General features: G+C 43.6%; 1 protein-coding gene across 2 annotated transcripts in view; it reads left to right on the plus strand.

Moving 5' to 3' along the window:
- The window catches only part of CFAP52 (cilia and flagella associated protein 52), a 41,439-nt gene that overhangs the window by 10,270 nt on the left and 8,099 nt on the right, over nucleotides 1-23,070 (plus strand). For both annotated transcript variants that reach the window (XM_021694800.1, XM_021694801.1), the window contains 7 exons: nucleotides 3,910-4,038; nucleotides 6,477-6,576; nucleotides 7,960-8,076; nucleotides 10,653-10,753; nucleotides 13,804-13,974; nucleotides 20,935-21,083; nucleotides 22,249-22,394. In XM_021694800.1, the coding sequence (XP_021550475.1) occupies nucleotides 3,910-4,038; nucleotides 6,477-6,576; nucleotides 7,960-8,076; nucleotides 10,653-10,753; nucleotides 13,804-13,974; nucleotides 20,935-21,083; nucleotides 22,249-22,394 (913 nt within the window). The remainder of the gene's footprint in view (nucleotides 1-3,909; nucleotides 4,039-6,476; nucleotides 6,577-7,959; nucleotides 8,077-10,652; nucleotides 10,754-13,803; nucleotides 13,975-20,934; nucleotides 21,084-22,248; nucleotides 22,395-23,070) is intronic.

Here is a 23,070-nt window from a genome sequence, read left to right on the forward strand (position 1 = left end):
CCTGAGCCGAAGGCAGTCGCTTAACCAACTGAGCCACCCAGGCGCCCAGGATCATAGGGTAATTCTATTTTTAACTTTTTGAGGGCCCTCCATACTATTTCCACAGTAACTGTACCAGTTTGCATCCCCACCAGGGGTGCACAAGGGTTTCTTTTTCTCCGCATCCTCTCCAACACCTTTTGTTTCTTGTGTTGTTGATTTTAGCCATTCTGACAGGTGTGGTGGTATCTCATTGTGGTTTTGATTTGCATTTCCCTGATGATGAGTGATGTCGAGCATCTTTTTATGTGTTTGTTGGCCATCTGTATACCTTTTCTGGAAAAATGTCTATTCAGACTCTCTGCCCATTTTTAATTGGATTTTTTTTTTTTTTTGGCGTTGAGTTATATAAGTTTTTTTTTTAATATATTTTGGACATTAACCCCTTATCATATGTGTCATTTGCAAATATCTTCTCCCATTCAGTAGGTTGCCTTTTTGTTTTGTTGATGGTTTTCTTCACTGTGCAAAAGCTTTTTGTTTTGGTGTAGTCCCACTAGTTTAATTCTGCTTTTGTTTCCCTGCCAGAGGAGATGTATCTAGAAAAATGTTTCTATGGCCGATGTCAAAGAAACTATTGCCTGTGTTTTCTTCTAGGATTTTTATGCATTCAGGTTGCACATACAGGTCTTCAATATATTTTGAGTTTATTTTTGAGTATGTGTAAGAAAGTGGTCCAGTTTCACTCTTTTGCATGTAGCTGTCCAATTTTCCCAACACCATTTATTGAAGAGACTGTCTTTCCCCCACTGTGTATTCTTTTTTTAAAAAAGATTTTATTTATTTATTTGACAGAGAGAGAGCACACAAGCAGGGGGAGCGGTAGGCAGAGGGCGAGGGAGAAACAGGCTCCCCACTGAGCAGGGAGCCTGATATGGGGCTCAATCCCAGGACTCTGAGATCATGACTGAAGGCAGATGCTTAACCGACTGAGCCACCCAGTATATCCTTGCCTCCTTTGTCATAGATTAATTGACCATAAAAGTGCAGATTTATTTCTGAACTCTATTCTGTTCCATTGATCTAGGTGTCTGTTTTTGTCCCTGTACAATACTGTTTTGATCACTATAGCTTTGTAGTAATCTTGAAATCTGGAATTGGGATACCTCTACCTTTGTTCTTTCTTCTCAAAATTGCTTTGGCTATTCAGGGTCTCCTGTGGTTCCATACACATTTGAGGATTATTTGTTCTACTTCTGTAAAAAATGCTGGTATTTTTATAGCAATTGCGTTAAATCTGTAGATTGCTTTGAGTCCAGTATGGACATTTTAACAATATTTGTTCTTCCAGTCCATGAGCATAGCATGTCTTTCCATTTGTTCGTGTTGTCTTCAATGTCTCTCATCAATGTTTTATAGTTTTCAGAGTACAGGTCTTTCACCTCCTTGGTTGAATTTGTTCCTAGGTATTTTATTCTTTTTGGTGCAATTACAAATGGGATAGTTTTCCTAATTTCTCTCTCTGTCGCTTTGTTATTAGTGTGGAGAAATGTATTTTCTGTATATTAATTTTGTGTCCTGCTACCTTCCTGAATTCACTTATATGTTCTAGTAGTTTTTTTGGTGGAATCTTTAAGGTTTTCTATATATAATATCATGTCATCTGCAAATAGTGACAATTTACTTCTTCCTTACCAATTTGGATGCCTTTTATTTCTTTTTCTTGTCTGATTGCTGTGGCTAGGACTTCCAGTACTATGTTGAATAATAGTGGTGAGAGAAGATATTCTTGTCTTGTTCCTGATTTTAGAGGAAGAGCCTCTCAGTTTTTCACCATTAAGTGTGATATGTAAGTTGTAGGTTTTTCATATATGGCCTTTATCATGTTGAGATATGTTCCCTCTAGACCTGCTTTGTTGAGCGTTTTTATCATGAATGAATGTCATACTTTGTCAAATGCTTTCTCTGCATCTACTGACAACAACCTGCTTTTTGATTAACTTTATACCAATGTCGTATTCCCTGCGGGTTTGTGCAGACATAGATCTTATTCTTTGCAATGACTGCATTGTGTACCATTGTACAGATATGCTGTAATTTGTTTGGCCAATGCACTATATCAGTGCCTTTTATTTGTTTTTAAATTTTAAACTTGTTTTTGGAAAATGGAAGCTATACCATGTCCATGGTTTACAAAGAAAGGATGTCATCCTGCTATGCACAAGAATTCAGAATTCATAGCCCTTCCACCATGAAGAGCTCTCCCAAGGAGCACTGGGATTTTTTTTATACCTTCGTTGAGATATATTTCACATACCATAAAATTCACCCATTTAAAGTGTATGGCTGTATGCTTTTTGGTATAGTGGTTATTCGAGTGGGTCCTTTCTTCCTTCCTTCCTTCCTTCCTTCCTTGTTCCTTCCTTCCTTCCTTCCTTTCCTCCCTCCCTTCTTTTTCTTTTCTTTCTTTTCTTTTTTCTCTTCTCTTCTCTTCTCTTCTCTTTTCTTTTCTTTCTTTCTTTTTGCTGAAATACTTCCCCAAAGACATTTTTTACATGTCATGTTGTGCAACCACCACCACAAACAATTGTAGAGCATTTTAAACATTCCAAAAACACTCCCTCTGCCTATTAGCAATCACTCCCCATTCCTGCTCCACCATTACCCCCTCAGCCCCGGGCAACCACTGATCTACTTTCCATCTCTATAGTTTTGCCTGCTCTCACTGTCTCACATAAATAGAATAATACAATAGGTGGCCTTTTGTAACTGATTTTTTTTATTAAGCGTAATGTTTTCAAGGTTCATCCATACTGTGGCATGTTTCAGTCCTTCCTTCTTTTTAGTGTCCAATAATATTCCATTGTATGGCTACACCACATTTTCTTCATCCATCAGTTGATGGGGCTGTGGGTCTTTCCCACTTTTAGGCTATTGTTCATAATGCTGTTATGAACATTCATGTACAAGATTTGGTGTGGATATATGTTTTCATTTCTCTTGCGCATGAGGTACTTGGTTTTAAGAGTCTTTTGTGGGGGGAGGTGGTATGCCTCTCAAGTTTTCTACTTCAGATGGTATCTATCAATTTCCTACTAAGAAAAAAGAAAAAATTATGGCTTTTACACTACCTCCTACCTCCCCATTTCTACCGATCTTGGTTCTACCTGGATTTTAGAACCCCTGTGATAATACCTTCTACATGGAGGAAATTTGGGAAGCATAGCCAGACATGATTTTACATTAACAAAGTTTGTAACATCTGCATTCCTTTTTCTTTAATATTTTGATTCAGATGTTCCCCAGCATTTTTGGTATTATTGTCTAAACACATTCAATTTAGGACTAAGTCGTGTGATTGCACCCAGAGAGAAGGAAATGGAACCCAACGCAGTGCTTCTCCAAGTGTGGTCCCCAGAACAGCAGCATCAGTGTCACTGGGGACTTTTTAGAAAAGTGAAATCTCAGGCACCCCCCCCCACCCCCCGAGACCTGCTGACTCAGAAGCTCTGGGGGTGAGTCCCGGCAGCCTCTGAGCAAGTCCTCCATGTGACTCTGGTATGCGGTCACATTTGGGAGCACTACCTGACGTCATCCTTTTCCTTGCACTGTCTTTTTTCTAGAATACTTCTCCAAGTAAATATTTTTACATGAGATAAATGGGTGGTAAACTTTTATGCCTTGCTTATCTGAAAATGTCTTTATTTTAGCATCAGGCTTCATTGACGGGGTCACTGGGTTCTAGCCTCATTATCATTTTCCTTCAAAACCTTTGAAGTATTACCTGCTTGTCTTCTAATATCCAGTGTGATGCAGGAGACATCTGGGGGTCAGTGTAATTCTTTCGTTCCTTTTTTTTTTTCTTTCTAGAACCACTTCTTTTGAGAGCCTGTCTCCCCCTGACTTCTTTGGTCCCTCTTGTTTTGGCAGTGTGGTCGTGTGGAGCATAGCCAAGAGAGAAGCCATCTGTGGCAGTCCTGCGGCCGGCCTCAACGTGGGGAATGCCACCACAGTGATCTTCTCAAGGTGCCGGGATGAGATGTTTGTTACTGCTGGAAAGTACGTGCCTGCAGTCGGGTTTTCAGAACTCATAAATCACTATATTTGCTTGTATGGAAACCAGGTCATTCCAATTGGGGTTCCCCTGCAAAATTAGTCCTGCAAAATTACCTTCCGTCCTAATTCCTAATTTGCATGATTTTGTAGTCCTTAAAAATCCTTTTAACGGAAAGTCTTAAATCTGGTTATTTGAGAATTCTGTGCTTCCTCCTGAGGAGGGCTCTGCTCCTCGGCGAAATTCATGTCAGGTTCTGGTCTGTTTGTGACTGATAACACACTACGTACAATGCATGCCCACGGAGCAATGTGCACGATTGCACGGATTCACTTACTGGTCCATGTTTCTTAGCACCTACTATTGATTTAGGTCTCCCGAAATGATAGTTTGTGAATGGACTGTGCCAGGAAGCTTCAGATGTTCGACTATTAGCCATATGAGATTGTTTCTGGTAGAGTCAGCTTTTAACCAGCTAATGGGGACCAAGCTGAAAGCCAACATCTGTCTAACAGAAGACACTAACTTACAAATTCACCAATTTGGGGCCCTGCCTGGAGTCTGAGCTGAAGGTTAAACCCGCACAAAAGCGTCGTCTTTTACGCGGTGTGCCAGTTCAAAGGTCCAAACGCTGTGAATGTGGGGTCGAAGTACCTGTTGGGTGGAAACTATCTTTTTCAGCCTATGGATGATGGTCTCCCATCTGTGAAAGGCACACACCACTGGCTACTTTTCCAGCCAGAGTAAAGAATTTCTGTATGGCCCCTCCTTGTGATACGCAACATGCATTTGTTCTGGGGCTAATTATGAGGACGGATTCACTTAGCAGCCATGAAACTAGCTGGCTAAATGGGAGCCAGCCCCTAAGGGGCGAATCTTATTAGGAGAGTGCTCTGCGCCCGAAGCAGCTATCCGTGTCCTGCCCTGTCTTCCGAGGCCACTGACGACCATGTGTGTGTTCACTTCCTTGGGTTTGCAGAGTGGTTTCACGAAGCCTTTGCATGATGAGGGTTCAGCTGCCCCTCAGCAGCTGCCATAGCTGCAGATGTCAGCCCAGCCTGGTGTCCATGGACAGAGTTTCTCCAGGAGCCAAAATTTGAATTGAAGCCGCACCCCTCCCCCAAACTTTTTCTTAGGGCAATCTATATTCTAGATTGGCTTTAATTGCATATGACAGTGATAACTGAGAACGAGGACTCTTAAGCAAGATTTCTGGTCCGGCACCCACAACATCCTCCATGATGGTCCCAACTGCAGATGTTCCATGATACTGTCCTTCACGAGAGATCCTGCAAATTCCAAATTTGACATCCACCAGGAAGGCCACGGAGAAGCTGTTTTTCTTTTTTAATTTTGCAAGTACTCAAAAAAAAAATATTTGAAAAAGAAATAGATTTGTATTCAAATAAAAAAGTATTCAAAATACTTGATGAGTACTTACTAAGTGCATAACTCTGGAGGCTAAAAGAAAAAGGAAAACCGAACTTGATTGTTCTATTTTTTATTTTTGATTTTTTGATTTTAATTTTTTTATTTATTATTTTTTAAAGATTTAATTTATTTGTTTGACAGAGAGAGAGAGCGCGAGAGGGAACACAAGCAGGGGGAGTAGGAGAGGGAGAAGCAGGCTTCCCGCGGAGCAGGGACCCGATGTGGGGCTTGATCCCAGGACCCTGGGATCATGACCTGAGCCAAAGGCAGACGCTTAACCAACTGAGCCACCCAGGCACCCTTAATTTTATTTTTTTAAAGTTGATTTATTTAAGTACTTTCTATGCCCAACGTGGGGCTCGAACTCAAACCCCAAGATCAAGGGTCACGGGCTCTTCTGACTAAGCCAGCCAGGTGCCCCGATCAATCTGTTTTTAAATTAACCTTTTCTGCCTTCGACTATTAGCTTCAGCTATGATGTTGACTGCGATATGTTTATACAGTTATTAATTCAGATGAACTCAACATGCAATGATTAAATGCCAACTGTATGCCAAGTCTTATGTCAGATGCTGATTTTGTGTGGCCCTTTGGTTACTTAGTCTCATTTCTCGCAAAGACAGGACTCTCCATAGTGAAGCACTTTCCTTGAAAAGATGTCCTTACAGCTGTAAGCCTTGAAAGAAACATCTTAGTGAACTCTGGTTTGCTCTTTGTTTATCTGCTCGCATTTATGTCTGCTCTCCCTACACTGGAGAGAGTATTCACTGGCTGTAAATCCTTGTTCTGCTGTGTTTTCTCATTTGGAGAGTAGGGGGAGCGTAAATCCTACCTCAGAGGGTGGTCGTAAGGATCGACTGGAAGATTTTAAGTAGAACACGAGGCCTAACAAACCCTCAGAAATATCCAGCTCTCTTCCCTTCAGCTGCCTCTTCAGGGGAAGGCAGAAAACAGAGAAGAGATCGAGAGATTCCTAAGTGGGTATCCATTTGATTGTGTCTCTCTTCCATAGCGGGACAATCCGAGTATGGGAACTGGATCTCCGGAATAGAAAAATCTGGCCAACTGAGTGCCAAACGGGTCAGATGAAAAGAATAGTCATGAGTATTACAGTAAGTATTACTTTAAGTGTGATTGTCAGCAACTACTGGAACAAATCCCTCAATAGTATTGACCGAGGGGTGTGTGTGTGTGTGTGTGTGTGTGTGTGCACGCACGCGTGGATGCATGCACACACGTGTGCACATACATAGGTACCTTGGGCTGAGGGTAGGGAGGTGAGGTCTGGACCTCGGGGATGCCAACTGAGGGGGCACATGTGAGGGGGAGTCTCACTTCCGGAGTCTCATTCCCTCCAGAAGTTGGAGAGGAGCTGCTTGGACGCAGCTCCGGGAGAGTCTTGTTTTACTGGGACTTGGGCTCTGCCATCGGACCCAGACGCCTGCCCCACCTGGACAGAAGCAGCGTATCCAGTAGGCACTTCGTGGCCACAGCGCCTCCCAATGGCACTGGATACGAAATAATTCTTATTTCTGCCACTGGACATAAAGTTCCTAACAATGAAACTCATTGTTGACACACAGTCCCTTCTATAAAGAGGAATTATTCCTCTGTCTTTTTTTTTTTTTTAAGATTTTATTTATTTATTTGACAGAGAGAGAGAGCGGCAGGCAGAGGGAGAGTGAGAAGCAGGCTCCCCACGGAGCAGGGAGCCCGTTGTGGGGGCTCGATCCCAGGACCCTGGGATCATGACCTGAGCCGAAGGCAGACGCTCAACCGACTGAGCCACCTAGGCGCCCCTATTCCTCTGTCTTTAATGTGGACTCACACACTCGTACAGATAACTCCATCCTCCACTGACTTGTTTCTCTTATCTAACACATCATTGTTTTACGCAGATAGACTTGGAAAGTATGAGATAAAGCAAACACCTATTCTGTTTGAAGAATTCATCCTAGGGGCGCCTGGGTGGCTCAGTCGGTTAAGCGACTGCCTTCAGCTCGGGTCATGATCCTGGAGTCCCTGGATCGAGTCCCGCATCGGGCTCCCTGCTCGGCAGGGAGTCTGCTTCTCCCTCTGACCCTCCCCACTCTCATGTGCTCTCTCTCATTCTCTCTCTCTCAAATAAATAAATAAAATCTTAAAAAAAAAAAAAAAAAAGAATTCATCCTAGGCACCCTTCGGAGGTGTCTCCAGAACGAGACTGGCGGGTTATCTATGCATGTGGATCTAACATCAGACACAAAGAGTCTTCCAGCGAAATGCACAGGCTAGTGGGAGTCTCACATTTCCTCCAGTTCTGAGTTTGGCCCTGATTCTGCGCCCCACTCCAAGCTGTTCGTACCCATCTTAGAGTCTAAGGAAATTAAAGTCACGAGCACATTTGTAGGTCTTCCTTGGGCCTCAGAGAAAGTCTTTCCCACCCCTGATCGGGGCTCATGGGCATCCCTGAGAAAACACAGGTCTCTGGGCCTCTTTTCCTCTCTGATCCCCAGATGGCCGACGACGATAGCTTTTTCTACCTCGGCACCACAACTGGAGACATTCTGAAAATGAACCCAATGACCAAACTGCTAGCAGACACTGGGCCCGCGAAGGACAAGTTCAGTCTGGTGAGTAGAGACCGCCAACTTCTGTCCTGCCCTGCTCACTTCTGGCGATTTCTTCCCTCCACTGCAGCATGGACCTGTGTGAAGAGTCTGTGGAAAAAAGACAAAGGGTATGTTGTGTCCAAGGCCACACCGAAATTTGCAAGGTGCACTGACTTATTATTGTCTGAGCCTTCCTCTCTGGTTTATATGCCGTATTCCTTGGGGTCCCCACTTAGGGAATCAGACCACACGTTTTTTACGTCTTCCAAGCACAGGGCCATAAATATACATACAGAGGTATGTCATTTTTGTCCTAATCTGATAACTAGATCTTAGATTCTAGCCCCAGCCAGCAATGAAAGTCATAAGCAAGACCTAGACATTGTGGATTGTTTTCTTTTCTTTTTTTTTTTTTTTTAAAGATTTTATTTATTTATTTGAGACAGAGAATGAGATAGAGAGAGCATGAGAGTGGGGAGGGTCAGGGGGAGAAGCAGACTCCCTGCTGAGCAGGGAGCCCGATGTGGGACTCGATCCCGGGACTCCAGGATCATGACCTGAGCCGAAGGCAGTCGCTTAACCAACTGAGCCACCCAGGCGCCCTGTGGATTGTTTTCTATTTGCAGAGTTCCTAACAGTTCTGGTTAAAAGTCCAGAAAGACCTCGATATTTAAGCCAAAATAAAAAGCCTACAATCAGAGGATCATCTTGTGGAATAAGTGCTGCTATTTCCAGGACCCCCAGAAAGTTACAAGGGCTGTTTCCACTAACCTTTGAATTTGAATTTGAGAGCTTGTGGTAGATTCTGCACCCGCCTGTCTCATGTCTGATAATAGAACAGATGGTTCTCAGCTTCAATGCCTTCCCACTTAGCTGATATTCCCAAGAAGACGTGAAATCTTGCACCGCATGCCCAGGGAAGATGTTAGAGTTTTCTTAATCATGCAATCATTAAATGCTCAAACTTTTAAGGGCATGCATAAGAATGAGGGAACGCTATAGTATGGGTAGAGAAGGGTTTAGAAATAATCCCACAGGAGGTTGAGGTGTAGTCCAAGTTATTTTTAGGAGGGGGATTTCAGGATATGAAACAGATAAAAGCAAAGCAGATCAGTTGAAGGAGGGCAAGACTCAGAGCCCTGCCGTCTCCAACTCCTGAGATCCTTCCAAAGGGCTCCATGAAACACTACGGAAAAATACCGATCTGGATATTTTTGGCACCCTCCCCCTCCAGCACTTGGGATCTAAGTGCCTTTCCCCCAAAAAAGATTCTGGCTGTCTTAGTGTTCCTCAAGCTTTGGGTACTTCAGTGCCACTGATTGCGGGACTGTGGATGCTCTAAGTCCTGACCATGGAGGCATTTGGGTTGGATGGCAAATTCCACAAAGCGGTGGTTCCAAGATGCCTCTTATACCTGTGGAAAGAAAATAATTCTTATGGGATGAAGGGATAGGAGGTATCACTGAAGACATTTGGTTGGAATATTATGTGATCTTGGGCAGTTACCCGTTTTGAAACTCTACTTAAATGGTCGCTCTCTGGTTAGAAGGGTAGAAGGATTGGAATGGCTTCAAATGGACCTGGTAGGCATACAGCACTAATATGAAGACAAAGATGCTGATGGTCACAATACTAATATTAAAAACAGTACACAGGCCCCCGGGATCATGACCTGAGCCCAAGGCAGATGCTTAACCCACTGAGCCACCCAGGCACCCCATTAGCTGTATTATTGTTGAAAACTTTAAGATGAAATATTGGCCATGCACATTTTAAAATTAGAACTTAAAAATAAAGTAATTAAATTAAATTAGAATTTCATAGTGGATGCTATAAAATGACCATCATATGTCCCCAAACTTTGAAGATGGCTTTGAATTTAACTATGTCTATTACTCGCAAGACTGTATACCGCATGCTTTAGCTCAGGAACTACAGTCACCAAACAATAAGGGCTCTCTGTCCTTTCTTAGGATGTCAACTATGATCTCTTTGTAGTATAAGAATTATGTTCTGGGGCGCCTGGGTGGCTCAGTTGGTTAAGCATCTGCCTTCGGCTCAGGTCATGATCTCAGGGTCCTGGGATCGAGCCCCACATCTGGCTCCCCGCTCAGTGGGGAGTCTGCTTCTCCCTCTCCCTCTGCCCTTCCTCCCTGCTTGTGCCCTCTCTCTCTCTCTCTGTGTGTCTCAAATAAATAAATAAGATCTTTGAAAAAAAAAAGAATTATGTTCTGGCTTAAACAGTAGGCACTGAGGAAATAATGTTGCCTGTGCCTCTCTCTATCTTCTGCTCTAACTTCATTTGAGCCGATAGATAGTGTTAATTTCTAATACAGTTACAATGCACAGGTGGTTGTAAAGGGAGGAAGTTTGGTGAAGCGTGCTTGCGCCTTGCAGGCCCCGGGGGGTGACTTCCGGCACGTGAGCCCATTGCTGGCACCGAGCCCTGGTGGACAGCCTTGGGGTACATCACAGGCAATGCCTTCCTGCATTTCGTCCAGGCATGGCCATGCCCTATACCCAGCTCATCAGCTCACACACCTGTTCTTAACGATGAAACCATTTGGCCTTTTCTCAACGCTGTTTCTCCCCCTTAGGGAGTGTCCGCCATCAAGTGCCTGAAGATGGGGGGTTTGTTGGTGGGTTCCGGAGCCGGATTGCTGGTCTTCTGCAAAAGCCCCAGCTACAAACCCATCAAGTAAGTTCCAGACTCCACGGGGGTCGGGGTGGAGAAAGACCCACCACCACAGGGAGGTCTGCTTCAAGCCGGTGATGATGCAATATTCCCAAAGTAACTCTTGGTGAAAGAATTTTATCTTACCGTCAAAATGAGCAGTTGGAATCACAACAGCTGATTTCTTTGCCAATGAAAAGACAAGAGCTTATGTTGAATCAAGCCAAAGTAGCCCACAATTAATTACCCCAGGGGACATTGCCCTTCTGATAAATGCATCAATTATTATTTCGTTAATACATGGAGCCATGACCGAGGAAATAAGATGCTGTTTATAAAGATATCCAGCAAATGACCTCAAATTTCAAACTTTCAAAATTTGTTTGTTCAGTGAAATTTATTCTGCGACAGGTTGTGTGTCGGGCACCATGCTAGTGGTTAATTCGTTTGGATACAAGTGTTAATACAAATAGCCAGCATTCACCAGCTGCTTCCGCGTACCGGATACTGTGCCATGTACTTTTTGTGGGTTATCTATCGCATCAGTTGAAATGAAATGAAATAAAACTTTATCCACTGTCATTAACACGGATTTACTGAGTACCTCCGGCCAAGCCAATGTGCCAGATGCTCTACTAAAAAATAAAACAAGACGCCGTCTTTGTCCTCCCAGAACTAACAGTCCGAGCTGGGGATAAGGTAATATGCGCATGAAATAGTCCTTGTAATTCAAGACAGTATATAAACACAGATCCTGTGGTCCAGGTAAAGTAAAACGTATCATGGATATTACAGAGGGGATCAGAGAAGGGGGTGACCCCACTGTGGTGGTGAGGCTGGGAAAGACACTCCCCAGAGAAGCAGAGGTGGAGCTAGAGCTCGCCTTCAACCAAGCAAGGCACCCCTGGATACGCCCCATGCGGCCTCCCCCAGCTCGAGCAGAGCCAGGGACGCTAGAGTGTAGACTGTAGAACGAGTATCAGCGGTCTTCACTCAAACAGGTCCGTGCTGCGCATTCACCGCGTACCAGATACTGTTCTAGGTGCCCTTGGGAGAAGCCATGACTAAAGCAAACAGAAATGAAGGGAAACATCCCTGCCCCTCGTGGAGCTGACATTCCAGCAGGAGGGAAGAGACAGTCATAAAGTAAACAAGTAATTACATCATCTTAGAGGGTGATGAGCAGAGGAGACAAATGGAGTTGCAGGTACACTAAGGGGGGACTGGGGACAGGAGACAGGCTGCCATCTTAAATTCCGTGCTCCGGATAGGTCTTCTTGAGAATGCATTCGGACCGGTTCTGTGTTTGTGTGAAGGGGAATAAGAGAGGGAGGCTGCGTGAGAGCGGTGTTGGTTAGTCTCTGGATATGTGTACGGAGTATAAGGCCTTAACCCCCTCATTTGTGAACACCTTGTTTTGAATACACAGATGTTCCCATTGTGATGAGAATGATTAATTCAAGGCCGTTATTACAGGATTTGTGCCGTGCCTGTCCCCATACTAACCTTGTGGGACAGCATAGCCTCCCATTGCTTGCAGGGGTTTCTGCCTCCTTGGGTTTTCGTGGTTTGAGAAAGTAGCTCCCGTGTGAAGTCAGGAAGTAGTATGAGGAAGCAGACCGCTGGAGCTCAGGGACCCCTGGCCTCGCCCCCGTAGCCCTGGGCTTCACCCTGTCTTGTAGAGAGCCCACATGTCAATAGCCAGTATCTCTATTGGCTGCCCTCGGGGGGGCCTCCTGTGCATTAGCTTTGATCCTCACTGCGACCCAGCAAAGGAGAAATTATTCTGTGCTTGGGTGAAGTGAGGCCGGGAGATTTCTGGCAATTTATCCAGGGCCAGAGAGCTCTATCTATCTAGTTAGTGAAGAAGCCGGGAAATAACTCAGGGTCAATCCTTTCTTCATTAACCATCCTGGGTCCCACCAACAAATGGATCTTTGTAAAATACTGCATTTCCCAGGCCGATCCGTTGCACAAGAATCTCCATTGCGTTCTTATTGTCAAAACTAAATTAGTTGCAGAGCAAGGTTGGGTTTTTAGGGACACATTCATTTATATACTCTTTTTTTTTTTTTAAGATTTTATTTATTCATTTGAGACACAGAGATACAGAGATACAGAGAGAGAGAGAGCATGAGCAGCAGGGGAGACAGAGGGAGAGGGAGAAGCAGGCTCCCCGCTGAGCCAGGAGCCCGACGTGGGGCTCGATCCCAAGACCCCGGAATCATGACCTGTGCCGAAGGCAGATGCTTAACCATCTGAGCCACCCAGGCGCCCCTCTTTTTTTTTTTTTTTTAAAGTTCATACTCATTAGACGTTTACGAAGCAGAGGGATTTGAAATGTGGACAGAGAGACAAGAGTCTCTGACAGTTCTGGGGAAGAGAGCCACTATTAACATTTTGTTATTTCTTCTTATCTTGTGTTCTTCGTTTACATTTTAAAATAATTGTACTTCCTTTGTATACAAAATTTTATATTCTGGTTTATTTTTACTTAAGGCAAATGTCATAAACATTTTCAGTGTTAATACCTTTTTTAAAAACTACTGTGGTAAAATATACATAATCTTCTAAACGTGGTTTTACTGGCTAGGCAAATATCTTAAGAAGTTGCCTGCCATCCCATAGATGATTTAACCATTGCCTTACAATTGGGTATTTAGGTTGTTTCCAACCTTTTACTCTTTTCACTAAGGTTACAATAACCTCCCTTGACATAACGGTTTCCCCTCCCAACTGTAGGATTATTTCCCAGAAATGGACTTAATAAAGTATTTAATTGCCATGATCATTTGTGCCCATTGCCTTCCTGGAATGTTCCCTCTGTCCAGATCCTGCCTATGTTCCACAACCCATTTTAGACTCTGCCTGAGGAAACCCCCCGACTACTGTAAACCAGGCTGGCCTCTCCCTCTGCTGCCCATGGGCCCCCAGTACTGTGAGCCACTCCTGCCTTTCCAATTGTGTCCTCTCCCTGAAGGCATGTCCCCAGGCCCTACGCCTGATTTGTATCCTCTGTAACAAGTCCTCACTGATTGAGTGAATCTACTTCACCTTCTTGCTTCTCCATAAAGGAAAATCCAGTTACAAGGTGGCGTCACGTCAATCACAGTTCGAGGGGAAGGACACCAGTTTTTTGTAGGAACAGAAGAATCACACATTTATCGTGTCAACTTCACGGATTTCAAAGAGACTCTCATTGCAACTTGTCACTTTGAAGCTGTCCAGGACATTGTCTTCCCATTGTAAGTAGAAGAGCAAAATATTTTGGCTCCTAAAATCAGTGAAAACATGGAGGTCTGATGCAGTGTGCCAAGAAATTTAATTTTATCTTATTCATGCATTTTCAACATGTAATAATATGATTATGATCTTTTGTCCTTAAATTTCTCAATTATAGTCAGTTATTTTAATAACAATTATCATCTAATATTAATTATAATAATAATTAGAACTATAATACTGATGTTTTATTATTATTTAATAATTATTAACAATAATTATGTCTGTTGTCTTTACCCTATGGCTACATTAACTTTCACAGTCCAAATTTGGGAGACTTTAGAATGTTGGCTTTTTTAATAAAGCTATCATGGAAACTTTTCTGTTTTCCCAGTGCTGTCTGGAAAAAGCTTACTAGGGCCTTTTTTCAGACTTCTTTCAAGTCATTCGGTTTATGCCTTTTGGGTCTTCCAGACTTGGAGCACTCAATGGAGGTGGACACAAGGGTCTTCTGGACTTCTTGGTAATCTTCTGGATTTCTTGATAAATCCCACTTGAAACAAGTGAAACAACCAACCATCAGCAGTTTTGGTATCAAAAAAGTCATAGTTTGCCATTACTTGCTTTTGAAACACATTTTGTCTCTGGTGGCATTCATCCCATGAAGTTGATCAGATAGTTTTTGCTCTGACCTTCCTCAGTATGTAGCTTGAATTTACAAAACTCATGATCATTGTTTTATAGGTAGTAAGACTCACTTTGAAGACTTGGATGCTTACGATCATGCAATGTACGTTGGGTTCCCTGAGTCACTGCAGTTGGCAATTAGGTTCTTTGAAGTGTTTCGTTTAAGTAAGCGCCATGCCCAGCATGGAGCCCAGTGTGGGGCTTGAACTCACAACCCTGAGATCAAGACCTGAGATGAGGTCCAGAGTCAGGCACTGACTGCACCACCCAGGCACCCCTACAATTACATTCTTTTAAATGTTTCTGACAGGGGCGCCTGGGTGGCTCAGTCGGTTAAGTGGCTGCCTTCGGCTCAGGTCATGATCCCAGGGTCCTGGGATCGAGCCCCGCATCAGGCTCCCTGCTCAGTGGAGAGCCTGCTTCTCCCTCTCCCTCTGCCTGCCTCTCTGCCTACTTGTGCTCTCTCTCTCTCTGTCAAATAAATAAATAAAATCTTAAAAAAAAATAAAAATAAAAAAATAAATGTTTCTTTTTTTTTTTTTTAAAGATTTTATTTATTTATTTGACAGAGAGAGACATAGCGAGAGCAGGAACACAAGCAGGGGGAGTGGGAGAGGGAGAAGCAGGCTTCCCACAGAGCAGGGAGCCCGATGTGGGGCTCGATCCCAGGACCCTGGGATCATGACCTGAGCCGAAGGCAGACGCTTAACGACTGAGCCACCCAGGCGCCCAAAATAAATGTTTCTAACAGTGAAAATGGCCTATGCTTCCCACCAGGTGGATCTTTTTTTGAAAATTGGTTGGTCATTTCTTTCTGTCTTACTTTTTCCCTCTTTTTCTAAGGAGCTCAGTAGAATCAATCTGTAAAATTATTTGACCCTGGGGCCTTTTATAAGAGTAGATTTTTAACTATCTTTTTGAATTCTTTTTTTAAAGATTTTTGTTTATTTATTTGACAGAGAGAGAGAGCACAGGCAGGGGGGAGTGGCAGGCAGAGGGAGAGGGAGAAGCAGGCTCCCCACTGAGCAAGGGGAGCCTGATGTGGGACTTGATCCCAGGACCTTGGGATCCTGACCCGAGCTGAAGGCAGTCACCCAACCAACTGAGCCACCTGGGCGCCATATCTTTTTGAATTCTTTTTTTTTTTTTTAAGATTTTTTTTTTTTTTTTTTTGAGAGAGAGAGAATGAGAGACAGAGAGCATGAGAGGGAGGAGGGTCAGAGGGAGAAGCAGACTCCCTGCCGAGCAGGGAGCCGGATGCAGGACTCGATCCTGGGACTCCAGGATCATGACCTGAGCCCAAGGCAGTCGCTTAACCAACTGAGCCACCCAGGCGCCCTATCTTTTTGAATTCTTATATAGTCATTGACCTATTCAGGATTTGTAACTCCTCTTTTTCACCCCTCCTCCTTTTTTCTCTTCTTTCTTTCTTTTTTTTTTTTTTGAAAACGAGCTTTATTGAAATAGAATTTACATACCATAAATTTTACCCATTTACAGTGTGTAATTCACTGTGGGTCATTTTGCATATTTACAGAGTTGTGCTACCATCACCATAATCTAATTCTAGAAGATTTCATTATCCCAAAAAGAAACCTCTTAAGAGTCACTACCCATTCCCGCTTTGCTCTCTCTTCTCTCCCTGCTGAGCTGTGGAGAAAACTGAGCTAAGAGGAGAACGTGGGGTACGTGAGCATCATGTACAAGACTGTGTTTTTCCTTTCCTTGGGGATTCAGCTTTGTTAATGTACATTGTTTTCAGCTGCTATGGCTTTGTATGCCAAGGCATTAATCTGTTGGGAAGAAGTATGTGTGAACCAAAGCGACCTCTGCAATATTCTGCTATCACGCCCTATTTGCCAATTGCAGATGAGCTAATGCACATTACAGAGACATGGGCTGTAGCAAAAGAAACTATGTCTCTTTCCAACCTATTGGTATTGTTTAGTTTTAAGTAAGTCTTGGTCTTTTCATAGAACTTAGTCCATTTGTACTTATTTCTATCTAATGAGTTTATAGATATTTTCTTTTTTTTTTTTTTTTAAAGATTTTATTTATTTATTTGAGACAGACAGAATGAGAGAGAGAGAGCACATGAGAGGGGGGAGGGTCAGAGGCAGAAGCAGGCTCCCTGCCGAGCAGGAGCCCGATGCGGGACTCGATCCAGGGACTCCAGGATCATGACCTGAGCCGAAGGCAGTCGCCCAACCAACTGAGCCACCCAGGCGCCCTATAGATATTTTCTATTTAACATGTTTCCGTGTTTCCTTTTCTTGTCTTTTGTTGTGTTGTGATCATGTTTTTTGGTCCTGCCTTCCCCTCCCCTACTTCACATGACTTGGAAACCATTCATTGTATTTTTATTCACAGAGTGATTACCCTTGATTTTTTAATATGCATGTTTAAACATATTTTTCTGCCGAAGACTAGAGTTCACCAACATTTATATCATATTTTCCAAAGAAGCAAGAGTCTCAACGTACTTTATTTCCCTCTTTATCTTCTTCTCACCATCTCTCATGCTAACATTGTTTAGAATTATAGAATTATATAGTTATGAATTACCTACAGAATTACATAGTTATTGTCTTTTACAAATAATTACTTTTAGATTTTTTAAAGATTTATTTATCTATTTTAGAGAGAGGATGTGAGTGGGGGAAGGGGCAGAGGGAGAGGGAGAGAGAGAATCTCAAGCAGACTCCCTGCTGAGCGCAGAGTCCGATGCGGGGCTCAATCCCAGGACCCTGAGATCATGACCTGAGCCATAATTAAGAGTCAGCCACCCAACTGACTGAGCCACCCAGGCGTCCCTAGTCCATTTACTCTTAATGTAGTTTTTGATATGGTGGTATTAAATCTTCCGTTTTGTTATTTGTTTTCTTTCATCACATCTGTTCTTTGTTCTTCTATTCTTTCCTGCCACCTTTTGCTTTAATCAAATGTTGTTAGCATTCCATTTTAATTGCTCTGTTGGCTTTCTACCTATATACCTTTGCATTAATTTTTTTTTTAGTGGTTGCTCTAAGGATGAAAATATGCATTTTTAATATATCACAGTCTGCTTAGAGTTAATGTTGAATGACTTCAAGTCAAATGCAGTCTGGGAACGTGGCGACAGTTTATTTCTCTTACCCCCGCCCTTATTCTTAGTGCTGTTGTTTTCATGTATACCCATTAAAATTATAAACCCATTAATACAAAATCACAATTTTTGTTTTAAATAGTCATAAATCTTTAAGTTGTAAATATATATATTTGTTATAATAATTTATAATTATAGTATAAATATGTGGTTTCTAGTTCTTTGTTGATATTACCTGTCTGTTAATTCATTGGTATCATCGTTTCCTTTAATACTTTGAATGCATTTTAAATTAGTTGCTTTGAAGCCTTTCTCTGCTAATCCAACATCTTGATCTACTTGGAGTCTGTTTCTTTTGACTGCCTTTTTCCCAAATCATATTTTCCTATTTCTTTGCATGTCTGCTTACTTTTTGTTGAAAACTCAGCATGATAGCTAATACATTGTAGTAACTCTGACTTCCCTAGTGTTCTCTGAGGATTATTGGCCTGGACTCAAACTGCAATTTTGTCTTTTTCACAGAATGCAGCAGCTGACATTCTCATGGCTTCCCACTGCTACTTTTTTAATATAGGTTCTTGGTACTCCTGTGGGCTTGCCGGAATTTAGCATTCACCCAGGGATTTGTGCAGAGATGAAGCTCATCCTCTCCATGGTTTCCTTGCTCCTAGGGATTACCCCGTAATTTCCAGATGTTCTTATGCCCTCAGGCCCTGGCTTCTGGTATTTTAAGCCTGTAAGGTCCAGCTTTCTGCCCCCCAAGCTGAACACAGTTGGGGAATGTATTCAGTTAAAAAGGCAAAAAACCCTCTCAGGTTGATCCCATGTAGCTCTGTCTTCAAAAATAGACTCCTTAAAAAAATCAATAGAATTTTATAAAAAGAAAGGAAAGTAGAGTCCTCTCTGGTCTCTGTTTTTTCTTCCTCTTGGGTTTTCTCCCATGTATGTAGAATTTATCTGTCAGATGGGAACTTGGGCAGTGTTTCTAATCTGAATTTAGGTTTTACTCTGATGGATCTCTCGCTGCCAGGATTTCCCCTCTAAATTTTCCAGCCCTCAGCTCCAATCTCTGCACACCTTCAGCCAGTAAGGCTGTGATTTTTCCTTCTTCTGTGGCCACCGTAGCTGCGGGACTTGGGGGCACCCTCAGATTAGCCAGCAACACAGTAATGACTCTTAACCCTTTCTGGTTGCATTTTTACAAGAGCAAATGCTTCTTGATTTCTGTGTACTTTTAAATGTTTTCAGCATCTTTAGGATTCTAGGTTCTTGTTGTTGTTAATTCCATCCAGTGTTTCTTTCTTTTTCTTTTTTTTAAGATTTTATTTATTTATTTGACAGAGAGAGACACAGCGAGAGAGGGAATACAACCAGGGGGAGTGGGAGAGGGAGAAGCAGGCTTCCCGCAGAGCAGGGAGCCCGATGCGGGGCTCGATCCCAGGACCCTGGGATCATGACCCGAGCCAAAGGCAGATGCTTAACGACTGAGCCACCCAGGCCTCCCTCTATCCAGTGTTTCTAACTGTTGTCTGTGTGAAGGTTTGTGTGACCACTTCACTGCTCCAACATTACGAGAACTACTCCCTTCTGGTGATTTTGATATTTTGTGTTTCTCTCCAATTCTGTCTCTTCACAGATTTTATCTGGCTGATTTCTCTTTGTCCTCAATGTTTCTTGTCTACTTGATGATAATCTGTCTTGCTTCCCTGTAGGCTACCTCTGCATCTTCTACCTCTACGCCTGTCTCTGTCCTCTGTATCTGTCTCTTCATTTCGATGGGAGGCACGTGGGCCTGGTGTGCCATCTTGATCCAGTCAGTTTGCTTTTTTTCTGGAACTTAACCTTTCAGATCCTAAACTAGGGACAATCGGCTATTTGAAAAGCTCAGGATTGGGCTAGATTCCTGAAGAAGTAGACTGTCCATCCAGGGTAGGGAGAGTTTGGAAAGTTCTCTGGGTGCTCTCATTCCATGATATTTGATTTTCACGAGGAGTCCACATGCCTCTTTAAGAGCTCACTTTCCCCACAGAAGGGGGTCGTTCACCGAAGGCAGCATCCTATATAAAGCCTCTCTTATTTTAAATGAACATCATCTTCTAAGGTTGGTTTGATTTGATCAAGTAGCAAGCAGCATCATCTCAGCTGTCCCCTTCCAGCATGCACTCTTTCTAAGTAACTAGTCCAGCATTATAATTTTCTCTGAGCCCCAAAACTAAATGTATGGAAAAGATCCACTTATTTTTCTATTAATTCCGAAGCGAGTAGATCTTAAAACATGAGAGGGACTCTCTTTTCCTGAATATGCTTTTGATGAAATACAGACATTTCTTGAGAAGCACTTAAAACTAAAAGTTAACTCAACCTCCATAGAGACTATAAAACTGTAAATTCATATTTATAAAGTAGGTGGACTTTATTGTACCCCAGTAGGACTCCTTTTTCTTATCCAAATTGCAATAACCTGTAATTTTTGATGTAATGGTGTTTTACACTCTATTTACAAGTTGTCCTTAAAAAAAAAAGTGGGGGGCGCCAGGATGACTCAGTCAGTTAAGTGTATGACTTTGGCTCAGGTCATGATCCTGGGGTCCTGGGATTGGGTCCCGCATTGGCCTCCACGCTCAGCGGGGAGTCTGCTTCTCCCTCTGCCCCTCCCTCTGCTCATGCTCTCTCTCTCTCAAATAAATAAACAAAACCTTTAAAAAAAAAAAAAAAGGACAGACCAATTACCCTCGGTTCACGTCCTTGTCCAGAATCTCGTATTTTCTCACAACCACGCAAAGTTCTGCTCTAGGTTATCTGCAGACCTGAAATCTAGCGCCTGTGTCTTTTTTCTCTTTGAAATTATAATGATGGGAAAAGTTTTGTTTAGCCTCTCTTGGCATCAATATTCCACAGCCCTATTTGATCTCCAGTCTACCAGGACGTTTAAAGACTTTGAAATTGACATTTTCCTCTTGAGCAACTTTGTCCCAGCCCGTCCTCCGGGCAAAGGACTACACAAAAGATGGTCCACGGATGACTTGTGGCCGTCGAATGCCATTTTACACAAGGTTTCTGTGAGGCCGTCAGGCTCGGAGATGCTGGGTGCCTGGAAGGCATCCTTCCCCATATCCTTGCGCGATTCGTCTAAGAGTCAAGCCCGCATGTAAGACACAGTGTGCGTCTTGTGTGGCTGCCCCTCTTTATTCTCACGGTGGCTCCTTCGCAGCGGCACCGCCGAACTATTCGCCACCTGTGCCAAGAGGGACATCAGGGTGTGGCGCACGCTGTCCAACCGGGAGCTGCTGCGCATCACTGTGCCCAACATGACCTGCCACGGCATCGATTTCATGAGGGACGGCAAGAGCATCATCTCGGGTAACGCTGACGTTCTCGGGCGTTGGCGCGGGCTCTGGCTGGGGCTTTGGACCTTGTTGTCCTTCCACGCTGGTCTCTCTGTGTGGTCTCTCCCGCTGCCCACCCCTCCTTGCTTCTGACCCAGCCTCCCTATGGAGCCCCTTCCAGCCAGGAGACTTTCCGAGCTCAGAATGACCAACGAGCAATGTCGCCCCCCCCCAACATTGCTGCACGGAGGGTGCCGCTTTCTCTCCCGTGGGAGAATTTAGCAATTCGGCGGCCCAACGGATTTGAGGTCTTGGCCAGTACAGGGCGCCTGTGTTAGAATCCCTTCAGTTGGTGGAGAGAGAAAAACCTGACTTCAACTATGTTATGCCTCAAAGGGAATCCACTTTTAACTCCACTGATCCCGTCGTGCCAAAATATTTTAACATAAATTACAGACACCATCATATTCCACCTCCAAATACTTTAGTATGCATTCCTAAAAGTAATATTTTCCTACGAAATAATAATTTCTTTTTTTTTAATGTTTTATTTATTTATTCATGAGAGTCAGAGAGAGAGAGAGAGAGGCAGAGGCAGAGGGAGAAGCAGGCTTCCCGCGGAGCAGGGAGCCCGATGCGGGACTCGATTCAGGACCCTGGGATCATGACCTGAGCCGAAGGCAGACGCTTAACCATCTGAGCCACCCAGGCGCCTGAAATAATAATTTCTTAATATCATCTTGTGTTCAACTCATACGCAAATTTCCCCAGTGGTCAGAAAGTAAATTCCCTTGTTCACATCAGGGAAGAGTCAAGTGGATCTTTTTTTTTTTTTTTTTTTTTAAGATTTTATTTATTTGAGGGGCGCCTGGGTGGCTCAGGTGCAATGTCAGCTAGCCAGTTGAACGCACAAGTTTTGCAACTCACAGGAGAGGTGGGAGCCGGCCTCCTTCCTTTCTCCCCACCCCAAATGTCTTCTCCTGGGATGGGCTATGCCTAAAGGAAGCAGGTGTAGCCCATTTGGGGAGTCAGGGGAAAGGGGGACAGAATTCCTGGCAGTTGTGGGGGACCGGCCTCTCTCCTCCATCACCACCACGGCTCCCCAGTCCTGACTTCTTTATGATTGAAGAGGGCCACGGTCTGCACAGAGAGTAGGAGCGTACTGATCCTGCCTGCCTTTTGTTTCCCTTGCATGCCAGCATGGGACGATGGGAGAATCCGAGCCTTCGCCCCAGAGACAGGTCGGCTGCTATATGTCATTAACAATGCCCACAGGATCGGAGTGACAGCCATCGCTACCACCAGTGACTGTAAACGGGTCATCAGCGGCGGCGGGGAAGGCGAGGTATCGTTCTCAAAAACTGCCTTCTAGAAAACCACTAACTTGATTTTTTAGCCTATACGAGGAGTCAGGCAGGACCAAAGCAAGATTTTGAAGAAACCCTAAAATACATCTTAAAGTTCTAATAAAACAAACACAGATCTAGATATATTTGTTCATGAAAGAACATTCAAGATACAGACATGAAAGCATTCTATATGGAATCGAGCTATGAATCCAAGTTAGTGTTTCTCCAGAGTTTTGGAATTGCTTGCTCTTTTTTCCTTCAAAGACTATACTTATATAAATTGTCTGCATCGTATCTTTTAAAGGAAATGCTATTTTTCGAGTCCATTCTTTCATCCACCCAGATGTTTGACCGTTATTTTAAAGCCGTTACACTTGACCTTCCCTTCCATCATTCGGAGGAACCTGAAACATCTTCTGTTCACACATTTTTCTCAGCGCCTGCCCCTCCCCACTCCCTGGGTTTCTCCGCCCTAGGAATAACTTATCAGGGAGGAGAAAGATCCAGCATCTTGATGTGGCCTCTAGCAGAGTTTGGGCCAAGCAGACTCGTGGCTGAGTGTTTGGGTTCCAGAGTCCTACTGCCTGGGCGCAAATTTCACTTCTGCCACCTCCCAGCTGTGTGACCTGGGGCATGCTCTTCAACCTCTCTGTGCTTCCGTTTCTTGTGCAT

This window comes from Neomonachus schauinslandi, chromosome 15 (genome assembly GCF_002201575.2).
Source record: "Neomonachus schauinslandi chromosome 15, ASM220157v2, whole genome shotgun sequence".
Classification (NCBI taxonomy): domain Eukaryota; kingdom Metazoa; phylum Chordata; class Mammalia; order Carnivora; family Phocidae; genus Neomonachus; species Neomonachus schauinslandi.